Consider the following 25,510-nt stretch of genomic DNA (forward strand, 5'->3'; position numbering starts at 1 on the left):
TTTCCCCTCTTCTCCTGCACTGGTGACAACTCGTCGCATTACTTCCAAGTGACAACGGTTACCAGAAAAAAGGAGTTGGTCAATCTTCTTAAAGGGGAGACAGCAATAAAAACCTGACATGACTCCCCGCTACTCCATACAAAACAAAAGTTGGGGCTTCAGATACGCTTTTTATGAATCCAATCAAAAATGTATATGATAAATGTTTTTTGTTTTTTTTTGCAGCCACAGATTTATGGTCGTCGTTAGGAAATGAGCTGGATGCTATCGGCAAGAGCAAAATTCTTCACACACTTTAAATCGTGATGGCCGGTGTCAGGCTTGTTATGGCCACTGGCTCCGCCCTTCCCGTAGTAATTGAAATATGAGGTACATGGTTAGACGCAGAATCAGAATGAATAATGTTACTGATCTGACTACAGTAAAATGAGATCTGATTGGCAGTCACGGGGGGGACCTACCACAGCTTACTGACTGAGTCCCTTTCCTGTTCCCGTATATGAAGCCAAATGCTTGCATAGTATAGAAAATGTGCAATACTGAGAGTGATAATATACTTGGTTTTGTGCTATGTTTTGCCAACACTGCGATGACCCAAATACTACAATGAAAGAAATACCATCATTAATACAGGACATTGTGTGCCAGAATGCCCAAAAATGCCCATAGCAGCCACTCTGTCCCATCCGTGCCCTATCTCAGTTGACTTCTATGGCAATGCCGACCCTACCGCCTAACTGACCTGGGTGGTATGCAGACCAGAAATTCTGGCTGTATATGTGTGTTTTAAAAGTCTGAGGACCAGCATGACACTGAGGCTTTTCAGAGTGAGAGGTATGTCTGGCCTCCATTTTCAGTACACATGAGATTACATAGTTTATGCATTCTTGTTATACATGTACAGGCGATGTCAGGGGTGGACGCAGCATCTGGTGAGGAACTGCACAAGGGTCCTCTGGGAATTAGGGGCCCATTTACACAAAGGAGAATGCTGGTACTGGTACCCCCGAGCTCTGTCATGTAGACCTGGACGAGGCTCACTTGTAGGGTAGGTAAGAAGCGGGAGGTATTATTTATGATGCCCTAACCCAGTGGTCCCCAAACTTGCCTTTATTCCCTCAAGGTACTATTCCAATGATGGGACATTATTCCCGCCACTGGCACCAATCATGGGACATTATTCCTCCCACTGACACCAATGATGAGGCACTATTCTTCCCACTGACTTCAACCATGGGGCACCATTTCTCCTCCCACTGACTCCAACCATGGGGCACCATTCCTTCTTCCACTGACTCCACCCATGGGGCACCATTCCCATTCCTTCTTCCATTGACTCCAACCATGGGGCACCATTCCTTCTTCCACTGACTCCAACCATGGGGCACCATTCCTTCTTCCACTGACTCCAACCATGGACCACCATTCCTTCTTCCACTGACTCCAACCATGGACCACCATTCCTTCTTCCACTGACTCCAACCATGGACCACCATTCCTTCTTCCACTGACACCAACCATGGACCACCATTCCTTCTTCCACTGACTCCACCCATGGGGCACCATTCCCAGTCCTTCTTCCATTGACTCCAACCATGGGGCACCATTCCTTCTTCCACTGACTCCAACCATGGGGCACCATTCCTTCTTCCACTGACTCCAACCATGGACCACCATTCCTTCTTCCACTGACTCCAACCATGGACCACCATTCCTTCTTCCACTGACACCAACCATGGACCACCATTCCTTCTTCCACTGACTCCAACCATGAAGCACCATTCCTCCTTCCACTGACTCCAACCATGAACCACCATTCCTTCTTCCACTGACTCCAACCATGGACCACCATTCCTTCTTCCACTGACCCAACAATGGACCACCATTCCTTCTTCCACTGATCCAACAATGGACCACCATTCCTTCTTCCATTGACCCAAGAATGGACCACCATCCACTGACACCAAGCATGGGGCACTATTCTTCCTCCCACTGACCACCGATGCTAGGCATTTTTACTACTCCCACTGTCCACCAAACCCGAGGCATTGTTTACAGACATCAGGGCAATGTCTCTTTCCACTAGCCCACAGTCTGGTCCCCCTAAAGTCTGAGAGACCATAACCGACCCTCTAGGTGAAAATTTGGGGATCTCTGTCCTAACCGATCCCGCTAATTGAATTGGGAAGGGAGAGAAAAATGTTCATGCACAGGGGCCATTTGCTGCACGTGTCCTCCACTTTACATAGTTCATAATATTTAGTGATAACATGTGATTATTAATAGTCTGTAAGTTAGCCAAAAAAAGAGGTGCCATGGAATATTCAATGTGTGGTATCCCATAGCAACCAATCTGACATCTAGGGACTGAACTCTGATTGGTTGCTCTGTACAAACCTGAATGAATGACTGGAAAGCAAACCTTGCATGTAGTTCACCGTACGCTGCAGAAATCTGTCAATAAAGTTCTTTATATGCCCAAAATAATATTAATAATGCATCATTAGTGTTTTCCAATGGCCTGCTGTTTCCCCCTCATGCATGATATGCACCGATGGCTGTTCTTCTGCCAGGAACAGAACCGCGGCCCAGAGGCACCGTGGATAACAAGATCTCAGGGGTGTAAGAGCGGATGAAAGAACATATTGCTATTAGTCTGTGCTGATGAGTCCACCATTCTCACAGCGCTCTGCTCAATGCAAACACTTCTCCTACGGCTTAAAGGAAACCTGTCACAAAGCAAAACACCTGTGTGGTAAGGCTCCGAAAGTAGCAGCCGCTTCCTGCCTTATATTTATGTCTTCACACAGAACCACTGGGATCAATGTCTGCCCGCCGAGGAGCTTACATTTTAAGTGCACACCTTGGAGGCAATCAGGTCGAAGGTCATATAAAGCTGAACTCCGGGATAAGCAAATATTATCTAAATACAAGGTCCATGCGGATTTCTCGATGAATCTCGGTGAGCTTTGTGTATTTCTTCTAGATCTGTGCAGTAATCCAACGCGAGACTTCCCGTAATAAAGACCGCTCACTGCTGCTCTCGCTCTCTCTCTCCTTGTGCAGGGTGACTGGTCTTGTCTCCACCCCCTCCTGTAATAAAGATCAAGCACTGTTGCTCTATTCTTGTGCAGGGTACCTGGTCTGTTTCTGCCCCCCTCTGGTATTAAAGACCTGGCACTGCTGCTGTCTCTTTGTGCTTGGCGACTGGTCTTGTCTCCGCCCCCTCTTGTAATAAAGACCTGGCACTGCTGCTCTCTCTTTGTGCTGGATGACTGGTCTTGTCTCCGCCCCCTCTAGTAATAAAGACCTGGCACTGCTGCCTCTTCTTGTGCAGGGTACCTGGTCTGTCTCTGCTCCTTCTTGTAATAAAGACCGCTCACTGCTGCTCTCCCTCTTTGTGCAGGGTGACTGATCTCGTCTCCGCCCCCACGGGTAGTTTTCTGCAGGCAGCTTGTAATGGGTGGGGCTTGCTAGCCTGCGCAGAGAGCAGAGCCTATGTCCAGCACAGTGATGATGTCACTGCTATCTTTAGAAGGTAATATCTGGGTGCAAACAAAGTGAGTTTTTATTCTTTTGTTGGCATTGAGAAATACAGTAAAATACAAGTTTGTGTACCTGGAGCTCAGCTTTATTCCCAACAACAGCCATTATTTTATATGTGGATAGAGTAAGAGAGAACATTTGTGTCTGAGATTTCCCCCCACTTCCTGTCCCAGTGACACCATGATAATTAATAGGGGTGGGTTTATCACCTGGACAGGAAGCTACAGACTGCAATTAAATCCATCGTTAGATGTACCGAGCCTTCCTCACTATACTAAAATTGTGTGTTTGTTTGCATCCCCATTGGAGATATTGCCCATCGCTTCCTGTCCTGACAGGAAGTGAGGGGAATTTTCCCCAACTGTGACAGAGATGGCAATGAAAACCTGACTGAGACTCCTCTGCTCTATCCAAAATGAAAATTAAAAAAATGGCTGGAGTTCAATTAAGATCCCAACACCAGCCAAAACATTTCAGGATTTGGATAAAGTGTAGAAGAATGTAAATTCCTGTCCTGCCCAGCGTGACGCCCTTACAAAAAATGGGGGTCATCCCAGGGAAGAGGAAGGCACAGAAGTTCCATCACTTCTACAATTTACTAAGTGTGCGGTTTTTTTTGGTACTTTTCCCCATTGCAGAACTTCCCTGCCACTTCCTGTCCTGACAGGAAGTGAGGTTAGATCTCCCCATAGGCAATCAGATCGCTATAAAATGTGACAGAGGCTCTGACCCAGGAGTAGGCCAACTCCGGACCCCTCCAGCTGTTGTGGAACTAAAAATCCCATGAGGCATTGCAAGACTCACAGCCATGACTCTGAGGCAGGTGCATTATGGGATTTGTAGTTTCACCACAGCTGGAGGGCTGCAGTTTGCATACTCCTGCTTTATCCAAACAAAATATATATAAAGACCGCCTGGGGTTGGGTTTAAAAAAACAAAAACTGGAAGGCCCAGAGGGTACTACACACTCCATGCAGTAAGCATCATGGTGGGGTTTGAACCCAGGACCTGTCAAGCAAGTGCGCTGCCCACCAGGGGGTCTGTGCATATAGACAAACCTGGACATGGCTGCTTCCATCGAACCCTTTTATCACACAGGAGTTTTGCTTTGCGTCAGCCTCTTTAAAAGTAAACCGGCCTCCCTCACACACCCATACACGCACACACATGAGGCGGCCATTTTGTCTCTTGTGCAGGCTCCTCAAACATCTCACAGTGTTGAGCTAGAAGAAGCAAACCGGATTCACGTTGCGAGAGGAGATTCTCCGCGCTGCCCCCTCACGCCAGAACCCTCCGCCGGCGGGGAGGCGCTTGTCCGCTCCGAGACCCCCCGCGCGGGCTCGTCATTCCTGCTCCGCCTCGGCTGGCCTGCTCTGCAGTTTGTTTTTGTGTTTGGTTTTCGGGAGGAGCTTCCTGTTCAGGAGGCGGGACAGCGTGGCGCCTCTTTTGCGGTGCTCCGGGGCCCCCGGTTGCTCCAGGTAGACCAGGTCGTTGTGGGATTGGCTCATGCTGGGGTCCTTTTGCTGGTGCCTCCGGCGGAAAAACAGCTTTGCGCCTTTGTGAAAGAGTCCGCCTGCAAGGGAGGAAAGGTTAGTATGGCTGCAAATAAAGGAGCGCTCCACCACAAAACTGCTTATTTCAGTTATTGGGAACTAAAAACTCTCCAGCGCGAGACACCGCCGGGAGAGGAGAGAAGGCCGCTGGACTCTCCCAATAATGAGGGACCCACAAAAGGTTAATGAGGCCCAGCAGACGCCATCTAGAAGTGAAATATCCGTTTTTGGGGGCAGCTTGTCTTTTAAAGTTTGTTTATATACAAGATTTCTCAATATATAATCAGATGCACCAGAAAGTGAGAATATGGCATGCACACTTTACTTCCTGTCCAGTAACCCCATTGAAGGACACTATAAGGTTGTAGCATCTCTCATATACACAGTCATTTCCTTATCCATACACAGCGGCTTTAGGTCTCATGTCCAAGTGCGTTCTTTTCAAACGCTGCGCTTGCTATTCTAATGCAATGCGTTTGACGTGCGTTCCAAAAGCATGTCCAGCTCAAGAACACAACTCCCGTCTACAAGAGCCCATTACTGTGTGTACAGATCAGCAAAATGTGGACGCATGCCCAGAGGGGAAAGAAAACCACATTGCATTATAATCATGCTTCACTTGCCCAAGTATTTTAGGCTCAGGAGAGGCTGCGTGAAGTACCCTACAATGGGACGAATGGACTTCCCGTTTTATAGAGCAAGCGTCAGCACCCCAACTGTGCCGAATCTACAAATCCCTTCAAGCCTCAAGTCATGTCTGTGGCTGTTTGAGTCTTGCAAAGCCTTATGGGACTTGTAGTTTCACCACCGCTGGAGGGTCAAAGCTTGACTACCCCGTTACAGACTAAATTCACCCAAAATATGACCAGAATTGTAGCTACAAGTCATTTACATACACAATGAAAGGTCCGCTTACACTGTCCGGGACCCCGCCCCCCCTCACAAATCACCTATCAGTGGGTGTAAAATGTACCTGTAAAGAATACAATTTGGGGTTTATACTTACCTTAGCCCACTTGTCCAACCGCTGCGTTAAGTGAGAATGACCTTGGAGAGAAACTGCTGCACTCCTTACCAGAAGCCCCTATGTATAAAGGAGGGTGCTGTAGTAACCACGGATGGCGCCGTGCATCTTCAAATATATGATAAATGTCAATATATCATATATCGCAATATACTGAGCTTTGGGTCACGGGAGGACGTTAGTTGGGGTCCTCCTGTGACCCTGAGGAGAACTATGAGGAAAAACACTTACCCCATAGTTCTCCTTTAAAAACATGCTCCTATTCCCTTCATGGGCAATCGCAGGTTAAATCTCCCAAGTATATGGCTGGCTTCTGCCTTGCAGCACTGGGGGTCCCTGGTTCGAATCCCAGCCAGGTCACTATCTGCAAGGAGTTTGCATGTCCTGCCTGTGCTTGGGTGGGTTTCCTCCCACACTCCAAAGACATGCTGGAAGGTTCATTGGCTCCTCTCTAAGTTGGCCCTGTATGTGTGTATGTGAGATAGGGACCTTAGATTGTGAGCTCCTTGAGGGTAGGAAACACAAAGAGAGGGGCGCCTTTCCTAGTGCAGATTGGTTTATTCAACAATAATAAAAGAAGACAAGCTGGCAGGTACTCACAAGGGTGGAATAGAAACAAGCTGTAGGACAGTAAAAACCCGAAGCAATCCGTATGATAAGTCCTGTATGCAGATCAGTGAGGTGTCGACGCGTTTCCGGGGCACCCCCCCTTCATCAGAACGTAATTCAAGTCTCCGCTCCACGTCGGCTAAAAAGGGGCAGTGAAGACCCGATTGGCTAATGCTCTAAGCAGCTGATAGGATATCAGCCTATAGTGGGTGTGATAATGGGCAGGCCACACCCAGGCTGATATCCTATCAGCTGCTTAGAGCATTGGCCAATCAGGTCTTCACTGCCCCTTTTTAGCCGACGCGGAGACTTGAATTACGTTCTGATGAAGGGGGAGTGCCCCGGAATTGCGTAGACACCTCACTGATCTGCATACAGGATTTATCATACGGATTGCTCCGGTTTTTTACTGTCCTACAGCTTGTTGTTATTCCACCCTTGTGAGTACCTGCCAGCTTGTCTTCTTTTATTATTGTTGAATAAACTAATCTGTGCTAGGAAAGGCGAACTAGGAAAGGCGCCCCTCTCTGTGTTTTCTTGTAGATGTCTCAGTCACCCTCACAGTATTGGGGCTGCATCCTGCACCTATGCTCAGGACTTTTTCCTTATGAGGGATAAGGGATGACTGCCTCTGGCGCTTCTGGATACTATTTTTTTCCTTGAGGGTAGGGACTGATGTGAATGTGCAATATGTAAAGTGCTGCGTAAATTGTCGGCGCTATATGAATACCTGTAATAAATAAATAAATAAAATATCTGCTGCTCTGGGTCACAGCGTGTGAACTGACGTTTAATGAATGCAGAGAACCCAAGACTATGTTTTCAGTTTTGGAGGAGCGTCAGTGCTGATTGTACCAGCAGATTAAACACAACACAGAGACAACAACAGCAATGAACAGGAACATTAACAAGTCATCATTTCATTATCACAACTTGCACTACATTGATGAATCGCAGCACTTGGGACAGCTGCCGGGGGTTAGAAGGATCTCAGCACAAGCAGCCTTATGTATGAAGAGTGCCGTATAGCAGTGATGCTCAATACTGCTTCTCTGTATCCTCTATCGGTGCCCATGGAGGGGTTTATCCCTTTTCTATTACACCTTATTCATGGGATCAGGTTCAATGACCAATATATGGTGGAGGATTGGATAAACTGAAGCTTTTGTATTTGATTGTATATGGATGGAATAAGAGGGAAGGCTTCATGCTGTAAATTTGGTGAGCGAGTTACAGTTCTAACAATTTATTTTTCTTGGCCTATGGAAATCTATCGGAGTCTTCTCATGTGATCGGTCTTAAAAACAATAAGAGGATTTAAAAAAAAAAGGAGGAGTTGCAAAGAAAGAGCAATGCCAGGGCAATGTGGGCACTAAAATCAATACATGCCGGGGCAACGTGAACAAAAAATTAAATACCGGTACATGCCGGGGCAACGTGAACAAAAAATTAAATACCGGTACATGCCAGGGCAATGTAGGCACAGATACCGGTACATGCCAGGGCAATGTGGGCACAGAAACCACTAGATGCCAGGGGAATATGGGCACAGAAACCACTAGATGCCAGGGGAATATGGGCACAGAAACCACTAGATGCCAGGGGAATATGGGCACAGAAACCACTAGATGCCAGGGGAATAAAAACCACTAGATGACAGGAGAATACGGCACAAAAAAAACACATAGGTGCTGGGGAACTCAGGCACAAAAACTAATAGATGCCAGGGGAATGGGCATAAAAACTAGATGCCAGGACAATACAGGCCAACAACACCGTTCATTTTTGTTTCAGGCAATTAGTGCTTACTATGGCACACATAAATCACATACACTTGCAGCACTATGCTGTAAATATGTCCAATGTTCCCCAGGTCTTCTCCTAATGCTGATCATATTGCTTTCTATCTAGTGTCTGGAGAGGGGAGGCACAGATAAGCCAAATGTAGAGAGTGACAAGAGATGTACGGTTTAATATATTTGGTGATGACTGAGATAGGAAGAGGAGGAGCCAATGGGAATGACGGATGTTTAAATTCTGCAGAGAAACTGAATTGAGCACCATTGTTTTCAGCAAAAGCATTCTGGTTACCCCTAAAAACCATTTGTATGTACCGTGAGTAACAAGAAGGCTCTTCCTGCATGAGGCTGTATGTTTTTAAGGGTCAGTCCACCTCAAAAAAAGTTTGCATTTTTGAGATTTTTAGAAATAATTTCTACTGATCTTTTAAATTTTTTATAGGACTCCTAAGGTGATACCTTATGACTGCCACGGCAGTCATAAGGTGTCATATAGGTCTTCCCCACCCGCCTGGGACACCTTTCGGTCTTCCCCACCCGCCTGGGACACCTTTAGGTCTTCCCCACCCGCCTGGGACATCTTTAGGTCTTACCCACCCTCCTGGGACCTTTGGGTTTTCTCGCCCACCTGGGGACCTTTGGGTCTTCCCCACCCACCTGGGACCTTTGGGTTTTCTCGCCCACCTGGGGACCTTTGGGTCTTCCCCACCCTTTGCCAATTTATGATGCTAATTTTTCCTTCTTCATCCCAAAACCCTCATAATGGCCACAGCAGGTGTGCAGACTCAAACATAAGCCTTTGGTGGACTGACCCTTTAAACAAAGCACAAGCTATTTCACAAAGGGAAAAGGAAATGCATCAACTTACTGTGCAAGCAATTAAATCACGCTGGTGAAAAGATCCTCTTAAGGTTACAGAAGAAATGGCAAGAAAGATGATGAAAGAAAAAAGGAATGGAAGATGAGAAGACAGACACAATGTCATTTCAGGAGCTCCACCCACAACGTGCCTCACCAGAGCCCCAATACTGAGCGACACTTTTCAGGATCTAATCTGCAGGAGTGCCAGTGCAGGGGGTCTCCAAGAAAAAGCAATCCCCACCATGAAAATCAGAGCAAGGAGGCCAGCACAGCATTCAGCTCAATGAATTATTTTTTTGCCCCAACACTTTCCACAGCAGCCTGTAGCTAAAAGAGAAACAGAGAATGGCTATAGCAGACAGAAGAGGAGGTCATATGGGGTCACACTCAACATACAGAGATAGAATATACAGCAAAGGTTCCAAAGCAGAGGAGGGCAGCCAGGGGCACGACTGCTCTTAAAGAAACCCAGGGGTTCCCAAAGTGGGTAGTACCACCCATCAGGGGACGGTGGAAAGATCTCGGGTCTTCGAGGGAAAATTAAAGGAGAACTATGGAGGCGAGTGAAAATCACTCAGCCTCATAGTTGTAGCCGACCTGTGACAATGAAACTGTCACATTTCAGCTCAATAGATCGGGAAGTGAGAGAACACATACCGTCGCTCTTCTCGATCTATCCCTGCAGAGAGCTGTGACTGTCACTCATGGCTCCCTGCAGGGATTCCCCCCCTCCCCAGTCTGATCCTCCAGCGCTGACTGGCGGAACGGACGGGGGAGGGCACAGCCTCTAGATAGGCAGAGCCAGCTGTCAATCCCACAGCTGGGTGGATCTGTCCCGTCTGCGGCGTCTCAGTATACCGCGAGCTGTAGCTCGCCGTATACCGAGCTTAGGGTGACGGGAGGAAGCTAGTTTGTGTCCTCCCGTTACCCTTTGGAGAACTAAGGGGAAAAGCCCTGACCCATAGTTCTCCTTTAAGCAGCAGAGGGATTCATTTTAGTGACAATACGAAGGCTGGGTACACACTAGAGCTGCAGCTAACGATTATTTTCAAAATCGATTAGTTAGCCGATTATTAAGTTCGATTAATCGGTTAATCGGATAAACAATAAAAAAAAAAAAAAAATGGCTCCAGTGATGGGACTACTAGTTTGTATTGAGATTGTACTCCATCACAGGAGCAAGCTTGGAGCGGTGGAAAAAAATAGTGTGGTGTGCAATATAGTGAAAAGGAAAGTGTAAAATTATACAGCAATGAATGCAGAATTGCACCGGCTAGAGGACTACAAATCCCAGCAATAGTACATTTATACAGCGCAATGCAGAATATCACCAGCTATAGAGGACTACAACAAATCCCAGCAATAGTACATTATAGCTGGTGGTATTCTGCATTGCGCTGTATAATGTAAGATAAATGTATCTGATCATTTTAGATATGCCTGCCTTTAAAGTATTTGCCTTTTTATGCCAGTATGCCATAGTCAACGGTGCCAAAAGCCAATTTATCATTGGTGACACTTCTATTTTTTTCAAGCACGTTGTCCTTGAGAAAATACCATTAACATTAATTGTAAGTTGTAATCACACTTATACTGTACACTTGTATCACATAATATTTTATTAGTGTTTTCCAAACATAACACAATTTGAAAAATTATGTTGCAAAAGCAGAATACAACCTAAGGGTCTATTTTGCAAAACTCCCTTTTTTAGAAAAATGTATAATTTCTATAGGAAATTCAAATTTCTTTGAGTTATGTGAATATGTTTTCTTCCTATTTAAAAAGTAATAATTTAAGGATATCTGCAAGTTTAGCAGACAAGCTTGCTTGTTTTTTGTTATTAGTTGGGTGTTTTTAGAAGCCATTTTTTGAAGTTGTGTTTGCTTGCCCATCAACAGTCGATTCATGAATGTGATTGCAATGACAGTCATAGATATATGATGGCAGATTAGACTGAATGAGAAAAGGAGGCCCCTTAAAATTCAGTTTGCAGGCAGTGTTTGATAAGAGAAACGGTTAAGGTACATGGACCACTGTAAACCCATTTAAGTTTTTATTTTTTATGAGATGTGCTTTTATGTTGTATTATTGTGTCAGAGGTCAACAAATGCTTCTTTTTTTCCACTTTTAATTTAACAATGACATATACAGTATACCTGTATTGGGTAAGTCACCTACTTTTGTAACATTAGATATTCACTCCATAGAGTCTGTTCAGAATCCAACTCATCAAATACCTCTTGGGTCCTATCACATATCAAGAAAAACACTCATAAGACCACAAGTAATCATGCATAAGCTGCTTGGATGCGTATTGGTCATCAGTGACCATTCTACTTTCTGCCCCTCTATCTAGGCAGCCTCTATTTACTCTTAGACTCTTACAAGCTCCCAGATTTCATAAAGGTGGGATAAAAAATGTGTGCCACAGACAGATAATATAGGCAATCATTTTGTATTGTTTATCACTAGTGGGAAAGAAGAGAAGGGACACGATGGTGGCTTAATCCACAAGTAATTGACTTACCTCTCCACATTATGAGTCATGCTCCCAACATTTTAACTTAGGTGGCAGCGGCGATCGTGAGGTGGGGAAGAGTTGCGGCGCGCAGCGTGTGTGGAGCCGTGAACAGGGCCAACTGATCGGAAGCCGATCGATTATTGAAAAAGTTGACAACTTTTTCAATAATCGATTATAATCGATTATTTTGATTAGTTGTTGCAGCCCTAGTACACACTACTGCATTGTGGTAAATGCACGTTTCTGTGCGTTGCATTTAGAAAGATTCACTAGTGCCACACAACTGCTCGCAGCCAATTCAATAGACAGTGCAAACCCGGTGTTCTATAATTTTTCTAGACCTCATAAGAATGCTGGACCGCATCACCAGAAGTTAAAGGCATGCTAGACCCAACGTGCATGTGCCTTGTTCTATCATTTTTCTTAACCCATAACATTTCTCATCGCCTCACAGGCCGGCCCTGGTTTTCAGCAGCAGGACCTCCAACACCACCCGGCGAGTTGCCTTTAATTTTCCTCGACTGCGTCACTTCCATGAGCACATGTACACAAAGAAAGGGTGTCAGGAAAACAGCCGATTCGGATAACATAGCCACATTGGAAGTGATGCGGTCGAGAAATTTTATGGGTTGAGAAAAATTTTACAACAAGGACGCATGCGTGTTGAGCCTAGCATGCCTCCAACAGCTAAGGCCGTGTCCCTGGAAGTGACGTGGTCCAGCATTCTTATGGAGGTCCAGAAAAATGATAGAACCCCAGCTTTAAAGCCAAAACTTGTTTTCTTTATGTTGAATAGAATAGGGGAGGGCTAAAATTCCAATCAGTTTGTGTCCCACTTGGAAAGTTTCCCTTCACTTCCTGTCCCGTAGGCCAGTGCTCCCCAACCTTTTTATCGCCGCGGACCGGTCAACGTTTAATAATTTTACCTTGGCCCGCTGAGGGGGGGCGTTGATTGTTTATATTTTATAATATATATATCATTATTATAATTAATTATAATAATAATATACAGATGCGGCTCTCTAATCGCGCAGCCGCTCGCTTCTCAAGGGTATACCGAGGTGATCCGGGCTGGCTGGAGCAGGCAGATGCGACCCTCTAATCATGTATGTTAGACAGAGGGCCTCCCGAGTACCCCTTGAGGAGTGACAGCCACACGATTAGAGAGCCGCATCTGTAGCGGTGCATGTGGCAGATAGGCGGCGGAGGGAGGGAAGCATTGCACCTGCGGCCGGGTGCTTCATTTAGTGGTGGGGGGGGGTGACACCCGCGGGCCCTCGGCTGGTGGTATTCAGCATTGCTGTATAATCATTATACAGCAATGCCGAATACCACCCAGCTACAGTCCCCCAATCCCCCCATGCCAGCCATCACCCACAGACTCCCCAACCTTACCTACATCCAGGCTGCAGCACCTCTCCTTGGCGGCCAGTGGAGGGGAGGGGTCACAGGAGAGCGTCCTCACTCACGCTGAACTGTGCGGCCCGGTACCATTTGATCCGCGGACTTGGGGAACACTGCCGTAGGCACACCAGGAAGCGAGAGTGAATCTCTCCAGAGTGAAGAAACTTCTCAATTTGTTGTCCCCACTAACGTCCCAATTGTTTGATCCCCCCTTTATTCCTGTTCTGGGGACACGTTTGGATTTCGCATCATTTTCAGTTTAGGTAAAACGTTATTGTTCCAGGCAACGCAAGTTGGAGCCCACCCCAGGGACTAGGTGTGATCTCAGGTTCGGACCGAACCACCGTCTAACCCTGAACTCCTCTGAACCCAGAACGTGCTCCTCCCGCATATGGAAGGAAGCTCCTTTGGTGACAACTAAGAGTATTTCTGATCACTTCCTGTTGGACAAAACATTCATTTACACAATCCCTGTAACCACAGTTTAGCAGGATGCTGTTCCAAGTTGTATATGGTTAGATATAGAATATGAAGAGCGATGAAGATGGACAGACTGGGGATGGGAACACAGGAAATCTGTCTCATAGCAGTGTCCTAGGTGTCACTGGGACAGGTGAGGGGGTATTATCTCGGCAGAGACACAGACAGTAACAAATAACAAAGGATCTAATAATATTATTATAAAATAGTTCAATTGTATCACCCGGCTGCAGATCTCCGGATCCACTCATGTGATGGACTATAACTTTAACACAAATCAGCTAAGTGTGAGATTGCAGTCCATCACAGGAGCGAGCTTGGACCGGTGACTACTTGACAACACACACAGGGACTATGGGGAACAAAAGTAGCCCCCCTCCAGAAGGAAGGACAGTGTCAGCACCAATTCAGAGATGATTGGAGGATCTACAGCCGAGTGATACACAAATAAGATACATTGTTGTTACTAGTTAAAGGAGAACTATGAGGAGTGATTTCCACTCATCCTCATAGCAAGAGCCGACCTGTCAGAAAGAAGCTGTCACAGGTCGGCTCTATCGATCGGGAAGTGAGCAGAAACATGCCGCCGATCTGCTCACTTCTCGATCGTCTCCCTGCAGTAAACGGTGACTGTCAGTCACTGCCCCCTGCAGGGATTTCCTTCCCTCCCCGATTCTCCAGCGCTGAGTGGAGGAATAACCAGGAGAGGGGGCGGGCACAGCCGGGCTCTGCCTCTAGATAGGCAGAGCCCGCTGCCACTTACACAGCAGGGTGGATCTCAACAGTAATGTCTGGATCCGTCACGGCTGCGGCACTTACATTGCACGCGATATACTGAGCTTTGGGTCACGGGAGAACGCTAGTATATGTCCTCCTGTGACCCTAAAGAGAACTATGGGGGAAAACACTAACCCCCATAGTTCTCTTATAAGGTACTTGAATAAATTTTTAGTGTCTGGCAGAATTCAAGGTCTTATGTATAACCTGTGCGTAGGAACCAAGAGGCTTCACAAGGAGACAGGAATTGACCTGGGGACTAAATCAGGTACTTGCTAGCACCATAAGGAACCATATTTCAGCAGCTCTGTTACCTTATATTTAGATTTTAGGGCAGGATCAGTTTAATATAAAATCTGTAATCACTAAACACACGACTATTTCCCTTTAACTTTCAGTGAAACTTGAGAGACTTTAGACTACAGAAGACATTAAGAACCTCATTACTTGCTGCAGCCCGGAGCTACAAGCTAGCAGCTCATTTGTCTAACAATAATTAGAGGATAATAGGATGCCAGGGAGAGGTATCACATTAACACTGCACATTGAACACAGTACATTAGGTCCACAACGCTATAAATAAACTACAGCTAAGCGCAGTAATGAGCACTGACCTTTCGGCTTCCGTATGCTCCCCGATTCCGACACGCTCAAGTTACTAACGGATACCGCTTCAGAGTCCTGGCTCTCCGTGCCGTTACCGGTCCAGTCCCCCTGCTGGCTCCCATGCTCCCAGGCATCCTGCAGGTCATCACTGGTAGCTCCAACCGGCAGAGTGGCAGTCGCCGAGAGACCTCTGCCCACCGCCGACCTTGAGGTGACGTCAGCGTAGCTGAACTGCGTGTCGCTTCTGGTCACGCTGTCCATGGTGGCTGCATAATCCAACATGAGCGTGGCTTCTTCATCCTGAGTAAGCAGGGACTGTGGAATAAACACAGCGCTGGAGCATCAGTTAACATTGATCTTTCGCAATCAAAGATTGGTGGACAAATCCCAGGAGCTGGGGCGCCGGAGAGCCTAAATATTACAGCTTGGTATTTCTGAGCCTTGTTAATGTTGGTGCGAGTACGGGTTCCCTTAAAGGCAAGCTATAGTCTCTTTAACCCCTTCCCACCCATTGCAACCATAGGTTATTATTATTATTATTATACAGGATTTATATAGTGCCAACAGTTTGCACAGCGCTTTACAGTATAAGGAAGACATTACAATCGCAATACAATTCAAGACAAGATGGTAAGGAGGGCTCTGCCCCTGAGGGCTTACAATCTAAAAGGGAGGGGCAAGTGATACATGAGGAGGTAGCTGTGTGGGGATGAATTGTTTGAGAATGTGATAGTTCAGTGGTTATGTTGAGGTGGGATAGGCTTCCCTGAAGAGATGAGTCTCTAGGGATCGCCTAAAGGCAGTCAGAGTGGCAGATAGTTGGACAGGTTGGGGTAAAGAGTTCCAGAGCATGGGAGAGACTCTAGAGAAGTCTTGGAGGAGAGTATGGGAGGAGACGACAAGGGAGCTGGAAAGCAGGAGGTCTTGGGAAGAGTGGAGGGGACGTTAGGGTGATATTTTGAGACAAGATTGGAGATATAGCCGGGGGTCAGAGTTGTGGATGGCTTTGTAAGCGATGGTTAATATTTTGGATTTTATCCTTTGGGCGAGTGGAGGCCAGTGCAGGGATTGGCAGAGGGGGCTGAGTGATGGAAGCCAGTGCAGGGATTGACAGAGGGGGTTTGCAGACACTGAGCGGGTGGTCAGGTGGATGATTCTAGCATTCATGATAGACTGAACGGGGGAGGAGCCTGTGTAGAGGTCGGCCAATGAGGAGGGAGTTGCAATAGTCAAGACGAGATATAACAAGGGAGTGGATGAGTAATTTTCCGGTGTCCTTGGTGAGGAAGGGGCGTATTTTGGAGATGTTACGAAGGTGAAGGCGGCAGGATTTGGATAGTGATTGGATGTGGCGAAGAACGGTGAGGTCCGAGTCAAGGATCACCCTAGCACCTTGGCATGGGGGGAGGGGTGGAGAGTTGTGTTATCAATGTCAAGGGAAATGTTGGGGGAAGGTGCACGGGCAGGAGGAAATATCATGAGCTCAGTTTTTGAAAGATCGAGTTTTAATGTTTCATGGGCGACATTAAAAGCGGAACTCCAGGAAAAATACATTTTTATACACCGCAAGGTAAAATAGGGTTCCTCTAATTAAAAGTCTGAATGCTACCGGCTAATGCAAAAATCATTGCTGCTCTGATGTCGGATCCTACCGTCGCTCCGGGGGAGGAAGAGACGAGGCTGCGACAATGAAGCGCTCCAGTCGTATACTCTCCCCCTTCTCTCCACTGATCCATTCACAAAGAGCCTTATAGTCTTTTCACAGAATACAAGATGTTCTGTAAATGGACATGGGGAGATCATGTTGTATACCCCTCCTTCTCTGCCGTTGTCCATTCACAGAAAGCCTTGTAATACTTACCTTATTCCTCGCTCTGGCAAGCTTCCTCCAAGCTGTCCCCACAAGCCTCTCCTCTAAGGCACTCTGGCTGGTGGTCGCACTCCGACAGCATCATGTACAATGCGGGACCAATAGTCCTGCATTGTATAGGACGATGGCAAGGGTCCATCTACAACATTGGAGAGGAGAGGCCAGCTCTGCTGTGAGGAATAAGGCAGGTATTTCACCTACCCCTCGATGTAACAAACATTTAACCCTTAGAGTGCGGGGCCCATTGCAAAGGGTTTTTATTTTCAATTTGCAGGGTTCAGCTTTTAACATTCATCTAACTGCAGTGTAATGAAAATATGAACATTTGACACATTCCACAAAAACCAAATTTGTATTTGATCAGCAACTTCCATCCCTTGTATACAGCAAACACGACCTTGCAAAACACACTCACCTTGGAAATTCCGGATATGATTATCGTACTCTTCTTGCGGGGAGATTTCAGCGACTGCTTTGACGACTCCCTGAGCTGTCTTATGGCAGCTTCTGCGACTGGATCAGAGCCGTTCAGCATCAAGAGCTCTATGTCCAAGAGAATAAAACAATGGTACCACATTAACAAAGCGCTCGTTGGTCACATGACCTAACCAAACATGGAAGCCGAGTCCTGGATGCCATACCTGTGTCTGAAGAGGACAGGGCCTTGCTAACCACACCGCTGTGAGATGGGATGGCCTGTACAGAGAAGTCTCTCTCAATGACTTTTACTTTGGGTGGAGTGCTGGCTGGTGAATCTGATGGACACAAAACAGACAAATGACATGAAAATTACACGACTGCTTTCGCAAATATCTAAAATTAATCCCTAAGCCTAACACAAACGGATAAAAATGACTTATCAGTAATGACACCAACATGTAGGATTTCAGTGATTGGGCTTACATCAACCAAACCGGGAGGGAACCTAGAGACATGCCAAAACCTAAAGATCGCTAGAGTTAAGCTGGCCACACATGGCTGGAATTTCTGTGAATTGTCTGATTCGATTTGTGGGTGGCCCTGCCGATACCGCCCGCCTTGACAAACTGTTTTAAAAATGGGAGGAAAAAGATTGCCAAATCAGCTGCATTGACATTAGGGTATTCAGACCGCTGTGAATGCCAGATGTCGGAATACAGTAACCAGTGGGGGAGATTCCTCCATCTGTGCCGGCGGGGAAATCTGGTTATTTCCCTCCATTGCTGGACTGAACGAGAAAAATCTTTACTTCTGTAGCTGGTTTTACAAGATGATCTGATCCAACCAATTTCAGCGCTGAGGAGTAAACGCAACCTTTTGGATCAGAAAGCTATGTACAGACCCCGGCTGGCATTTCTCACGAGTCATGATCTGCCTGCACTGCACAGAGACCCAGTGATGATATCACTGGATCTAAAATACGGTCTGTTTTGGAAACGGAGATATTTTATTTAATTAGCATGCCGATGAGGGGGAGAGGAGGGAGCAGGAAAGGCAAACTATAAGCAGATTAAACTTTAGTGAGTCACCTACACCTACAAAAAGCAAGGAAGTCTTGGGTTTTCACTGGGTGCCTTGACTTCTGCCCAAGTAGGCAATACTCCTCGCTCTGTGTCATTCAAGAGTTCAATTCCAGAACCTCAGTTCCACTAGAGGCTCCCACTATTCCTGTGTGGAGTTCCCAAGCCTGTACACCTGCTGTACCCATTATGAGGGGCTCCCACCATCCCTGTGCTGAGTTCCGGGTCTGTACACCTGCTGTGCCCATTATGAGCTCCCACCATCCCTGTGCTGAGTTCCGGGTCTGTACACCTGCTGTGCCCATTATGAGCTCCCACCATCCCTGTGCTGAGTTCCGGGTCTGTACACCTGCTGTGCCCATTATGAGCTCCCACCATCCCTGTGCTGAGTTCCGGGTCTGTACACCTGCTGTGCCCATTATGAGCTCCCACCATCCCTGTGCTGAGTTCCGGGTCTGTACACCTGCTGTGCCCATTATGAGCTCCCACCATCCCTGTGCTGAGTTCCGGGTCTGTACACCTGCTGTGCCCATTATGAGCTCCCACCATCCCTGTGCTGAGTTCCGGGTCTGTACACCTGCTGTGCCCATTATGAGCTCCCACCATCCCTGTGCTGAGTTCCGGGTCTGTACACCTGCTGTGCCCATTATGAGCTCCCACCATCCCTGTGCTGAGTTCCGGGTCTGTACACCTGCTGTGCCCATTATGAGCTCCCACCATCCCTGTGCTGAGTTCCGGGTCTGTACACCTGCTGTGCCCATTATGAGCTCCCACCATCCCTGTGCTGAGTTCCGGGTCTGTACACCTGCTGTGCCCATTATGAGCTCCCACCATCCCTGTGCTGAGTTCCGGGTCTGTACACCTGCTGTGCCCATTATGAGCTCCCACCATCCCTGTGCTGAGTTCCGGGTCTGTACACCTGCTGTGCCCATTATGAGCTCCCACCATCCCTGTGCTGAGTTCCGGGTCTGTACACCTGCTGTGCCCATTATGAGCTCCCACCATCCCTGTGCTGAGTTCCGGGTCTGTACACCTGCTGTGCCCATTATGAGCTCCCACCATCCCTGTGCTGAGTTCCGGGTCTGTACACCTGCTGTGCCCATTATGAGCTCCCACCATCCCTGTGCTGAGTTCCGGGTCTGTACACCTGCTGTGCCCATTATGAGCTCCCACCATCCCTGTGCTGAGTTCCGGGTCTGTACACCTGCTGTGCCCATTATGAGCTCCCACCATCCCTGTGCTGAGTTCCGGGTCTGTACACCTGCTGTGCCCATTATGAGCTCCCACCATCCCTGTGCTGAGTTCCGGGTCTGTACACCTGCTGTGCCCATTATGAGCTCCCACCATCCCTGTGCTGAGTTCCGGGTCTGTACACCTGCTGTGCCCATTATGAGCTCCCACCATCCCTGTGCTGAGTTCCGGGTCTGTACACCTGCTGTGCCCATTATGAGCTCCCACCATCCCTGTGCTGAGTTCCGGGTCTGTACACCTGCTGTGCCCATTATGAGCTCCCACCATCCCTGTGCTGAGTTCCGGGTCTGTACACCTGCTGTGCCCATTATGAGCTCCCACCATCCCTGTGCTGAGTTCCGGGTCTGTACACCTGCTGTGCCCATTATGAGCTCCCACCATCCCTGTGCTGAGTTCCGGGTCTGTACACCTGCTGTGCCCATTATGAGCTCCCACCATCCCTGTGCTGAGTTCCGGGTCTGTACACCTGCTGTGCCCATTATGAGCTCCCACCATCCCTGTGCTGAGTTCCGGGTCTGTACACCTGCTGTGCCCATTATGAGCTCCCACCATCCCTGTGCTGAGTTCCGGGTCTGTACACCTGCTGTGCCCATTATGAGCTCCCACCATCCCTGTGCTGAGTTCCGGGTCTGTACACCTGCTGTGCCCATTATGAGCTCCCACCATCCCTGTGCTGAGTTCCGGGTCTGTACACCTGCTGTGCCCATTATGAGCTCCCACCATCCCTGTGCTGAGTTCCGGGTCTGTACACCTGCTGTGCCCATTATGAGCTCCCACCATCCCTGTGCTGAGTTCCGGGTCTGTACACCTGCTGTGCCCATTATGAGCTCCCACCATCCCTGTGCTGAGTTCCGGGTCTGTACACCTGCTGTGCCCATTATGAGCTCCCACCATCCCTGTGCTGAGTTCCGGGTCTGTACACCTGCTGTGCCCATTATGAGCTCCCACCATCCCTGTGCTGAGTTCCGGGTCTGTACACCTGCTGTGCCCATTATGAGCTCCCACCATCCCTGTGCTGAGTTCCCGGGTCTGTACACCTGCTGTGCTCACTATGGGGGCTCCCATCATCCCGTCTGGATTTTGTATTATGGTATGGAGAATGTAATGGGAGGATTTGGAACACACAAAGGTGGACGGAAGCTCCCAAAACAGCATTTCAAATGATGGTGGAGAGATTTCACAGTTGTAATATCCAAGCCATATAAGAAACCAAAAGGCCCATCATTTTCCACCTATAGCTAAAATGTAAACTTTGCATGGACAGACCCTTTAACTAAAAAAAATGTAAACCCATAAGGGATATCTTTTTTTAATTCATCAAAGTCTACAGGTGACCAAGTTGGCGTTTCTTAACCTACCGGAAGATTTTTCAGAGAAGCTCGCCGAACTCTTGCCATCCGGTCGCGGTTTGGATGTCACAGAGGTAACGGTGGTGACCACGGTGCCGCAGGGCATCACGGTACGGTCCATCTCAACTTTCTTCGCCGGCACCGGAACTGGGACGGTAAAGGATTTCAGCTCATTTGGTTCCACGAACAAGAACTTGAATAAATAACACAAATTAATTAATTTCACTGTGAAGGAGAAAACAATCGTCTACACAACCAGTGGATGAATGATAAGGAAACGTCTTCCTCTAATATAACAGACAAAGTAACCGGGACAAATCTGCAGACATAAAACTAGGCCACGCTTTCTAGCCAAATAGATTAATTCCATAGGAGGATGTGCAGAGGTGTCATATGTAGTAACCCATAGCAACCACCGAAATCACTAAAATGAACCCGTTACCGGTTGAACTTGATATCAAAGATGCACCAATACCAGTTTTTCGCTATCGAGTACAAGTACCGATATTTATATTTGGGTACTTACCGATACCGGTACTTGGGGACGGCTTCCCAAGGCAAAGCCGGCTCCATGGTGTTTGGCCGGCTCGATGCTAATTGGCTGGGATGCCGGCTTCCCGCCCAATCACCAAAGAGCAGGCTTCCTGGCTCAGGAAGCTGGAAGGCGTGTCATTACTAGGGATGCACAGATACTTTTCGAGTACCAGTACAGATACTTGGCATTTTCATGAGAACTACCAGGGTTGCAGCGGTTGCAGCTGGGGCCTGGCTCTGGCGCTCCACCACTGTCCTGAAATCATTAGTCTGTATTGTTTTAGAAAAACTGTCACATGACAATAAACAAAAATGTATCAGTACTCGTACTTGTACCGAGTACTGTACTTGGTATCTGTGCAACCCTAGTCATTACCCGCTGTCCGGCTTCCTAATTGGCCGGGAAGCCATATCAATGAGGTATCGGTGCTTTTAGGTTTTGCACTCTATCCTAACATTTCAATCATTGCTTTCAGGGCAGTTAGGGCATTAATTTGGTAAAAAAAATTTGAACACATATTAATTTTTATTTCTTTGGTTCCTAGTGGGAATAAAAAAATATAAATATATTCACCCAAAATAAAAACATCCGCTGATAAAAATGATGTCACATTAGAGCAACTTTTATGTAACGGAATGGTAAAGCTCAAAGTCGGCGTATGCTTTTTACGTTAGGAAATCTGTATTCTCCTTTCAGCTCTACATTCCCCTTGCACTACATTGCGCAAGGGGAAAAAACGATTTGCATAAATTCTTAACATAACATCGGGATGAGATTATGCCAGATCGTGGATGGCACATATTAGCGAGGCCGTGGCGTTTTCACATGTTTGCAATCGCTCAAATTCAAACGGCACTGCGTTCATTTACGTGACCATTTGATGCTTGCTTAGTAAAAGCAAATGTCACCCAGAATCAGTGCTGTGACCTGGGAATTCTTTATGGCAGGTTAGATTATTTTAAAAATAATTTTTGGGGAAATTATTATACATATATATATATATTAGCTTTCTCCTTCCTTAACTGACATGATCAGTATTGCTTCTGACCTGAAGAAGAGAGGTTCACTCTCCAAAGCTTGTCTTTTATATATTATGTTAGTCCAATAAAAAAGGTATCATTGCACACTGCAATACTGCGTTTTTGACATCTTGTCTACTGGACTAATACGGCTTACCCATTTATATTGCTATATATATATATATATATACACACACACACATACACACTAGGCCCCATTCACACTGAGCGATTCGCAAATCGCGCGTATTTTGCGCGATATCGCGCAAATGCTTGCATTGAGCAAGCTAGAATCGCGGCAAAATCCGCTCCAAAAAGGGTCCTACTGTAGCGACGCACGACAGCGACGGACAGAGCCCCATTGCCATGCATTGGAGCGCGATAAATCGCTCAGTGTGAACGGGGCCTTATGTGTATATATATATATATACACATATACAGACAAACAGCCACTGTCCTCTAAAATGGCACTATTAAGAAAGAAAAAATATATAACAATATTAAAGAAAGATATTAAAATATCAGAAATGGATGGCAGCTTGTAGGAGGAGGGAAGACAGGAAAGACCTCTTTTATTGTCCAATCAGCAGGCAGATGACACGGGAAGCTGCAATAATAGACTGCGTTGCCACCAGGTACCTGGCTAGTTATGTAGCATGACAACTGTGTGTGAATCACAAAACTTCATGAGCAGAACCACACATTTTTTAAAGGGCAGAGGAGCCTTTTTATTCATACACATTATATATTCAACTTTAAATAAGAGCACTGTGCCCCATAAAAATAAATGTGAAAAAGCTCTTCATTACAATGCTTTGAATATAAAATGTCCCATATCTGCACAGAACATGTGTCTAATGTTAAGTGATTGTTAACACCTTGTGCGGTGGGGTGCAGAAAACTGCAGCTCAGTGATATGGTGCGAACAAGCCCCAAGCCCAGCTTGTGCTTAATACTCAGCTTCGATCAACAGCAGTCTCCTCTAGTACCTCTTTTTTAACACAAGATGTCCTTAGTTTTTCGGGTTGAATGACAGCCATCATCACTCAACCAGAAGAATAAGAACAGACCGAGAGAAGGGTGTCACTGCCCCACACCTTGAGCATGCCACCCCCTACTTAAAATGTACTGATGCAGAGAACAGTTCAGGGATGCTCTATACATTATCCATGACCACCTACAGATGGGAAAAGACTGGAGGAGGAAGAGGGGCTGCGATGCCATGTGACCAGCAAAAATATCAGAAAAAAAAAATCACAACATACTGCTGTTTGGACCTAAAGGGAGTGGGGGGGGTCCATGGTTCCCATTTTTAAGCTTTAACATGTAGCCCAATGCTCTATGCATCCTGCCTCAGCCTGCAGTTTCCTCATAGTTATGAAGCTAGCCGGGCCCTATAAAATATCCCCTCTGCTGCAACACGGTCATATTAAATCTCTGTTCATAACCTACTGAAACATTTAAACCATTAAAATGCTCTCACACAAACCAGATTATACAGATGTCATCACATATGTAGAGCAGTCACATTGGTACCTACCTGAGCGCTGATCGATCCAGATCCAGAGCTGAGCGGAAAGCTTTGCCTCCCCGATGGGTTCTTCCTGAATAGGTCTAAAGGGACTGTCGCCCAGGTCAGGGGGGGACCTTTAAGAAAAGCAAAGCGGTCGTTACATCCCTTGTATACAGTAGATGACTATGCAATACATAGTATAATATATAGCCCTGTACACAGTAGATGACTATACAATGCATAGTATAATGTATAGCCCTGTATACAGTAGATGACTATACAATGCATAGTATAATATATATAGATCGGGAAGTGAGCGGACACATACCGTCGCACGCTCACTTTCCGATCATCTCCCTGCAGAGAGCGGTGACTGCCAGTCACCACTTCCCGCAGAGTTTCCTCCCCTCCCTGATCCTCCAGCGCTGAGTGGAGGAACGAACAGGTAAGGGGGCGGGCACAGCTGGCTGTGCTTCTAGATAGGCAGAGCCAGCTGTCACTCACACATCTGGGTGGATCTCGACCGCATTGTCGGGATTCTTCCCTGCTGCGGGGGTCTCGGTATATAGTGAGCAATAGCTCGCTATATACTGAGCTTTGGGTCACGGGAGGACGTTAGAATATGTCCTCCCGTGACCATGAGGAGAACTATGAGATAAAAAGGTTACCTCATACTTCTCTTTTAAAGCACAGCTGGAGGGCCGCAGTTGCCCACCTCTGGTTTACTGCATTGTAAAACCGCCAATCACTATACTTACTGTCTGCAGGTTTTCCAGCTTCAGAGATCTGGAGAAGGAGCTCTTTGGATTTTGCATTCAGTTCTCTATTGACCGAACAGAAAGAAAAAGGGATGAGTTAGGCCGAGAAAGCACATGAGAGATTCAGGACAAATTTAGAATTCAGTATTACAGCACAATGACACATAGTACCAAATGAATAGGCCTAGAGCTGAAATGTGAATGTGTAAAGAAGAATGGAAGCTAAAATAAATAAAATAAATAGCCCATTAGAATCAAAAATAAAAAAGCAGCTTTTAGCAATTTATTTATGACTGGTATTTGTATAGCGCCGACAATTCACGCAGAACTTTACATAATACACATTTTTTGTTTCAAAAAAGATTTTAAAAAGTAACAGTACAGTAAATTACCTTAACAAGATAGAGAGAAAAAAAAAAAATCAACATAGGAAGAGCCAGATTTACAGTACAGCCAGAACAGTGTACGTAACAAATCAAGTGAAACAAAAAGGAGAGATGGAAGCGCCACGACCGGGGGGGGGGGGGGGAAAA

The 25,510-nt window shown here is 46.7% G+C and overlaps 1 protein-coding gene across 1 annotated transcript in view; it reads right to left on the reverse strand.

Moving 5' to 3' along the window:
- Nucleotides 1-4,889: 4,889 nt before the first annotated feature.
- The window catches only part of C2CD2 (C2 calcium dependent domain containing 2), a 70,554-nt gene continuing 49,933 nt past the window's right edge, over nucleotides 4,890-25,510 (reverse strand). The window contains exons 8-14 of the mRNA XM_018570811.1: nucleotides 24,978-25,042; nucleotides 24,247-24,353; nucleotides 21,162-21,345; nucleotides 17,695-17,808; nucleotides 17,469-17,596; nucleotides 15,192-15,498; nucleotides 4,890-5,119 (exon numbers count right to left, since the gene is read on the reverse strand). Coding sequence (XP_018426313.1) covers nucleotides 4,890-5,119; nucleotides 15,192-15,498; nucleotides 17,469-17,596; nucleotides 17,695-17,808; nucleotides 21,162-21,345; nucleotides 24,247-24,353; nucleotides 24,978-25,042 — 1,135 coding nt within the window. The remainder of the gene's footprint in view (nucleotides 5,120-15,191; nucleotides 15,499-17,468; nucleotides 17,597-17,694; nucleotides 17,809-21,161; nucleotides 21,346-24,246; nucleotides 24,354-24,977; nucleotides 25,043-25,510) is intronic.

Source organism: Nanorana parkeri, unplaced genomic scaffold, assembly GCF_000935625.1.
Source record: "Nanorana parkeri isolate BGI_ZX_2015 unplaced genomic scaffold, ASM93562v1 scaffold1601, whole genome shotgun sequence".
Taxonomy (NCBI): Eukaryota; Metazoa; Chordata; class Amphibia; order Anura; family Dicroglossidae; genus Nanorana; species Nanorana parkeri.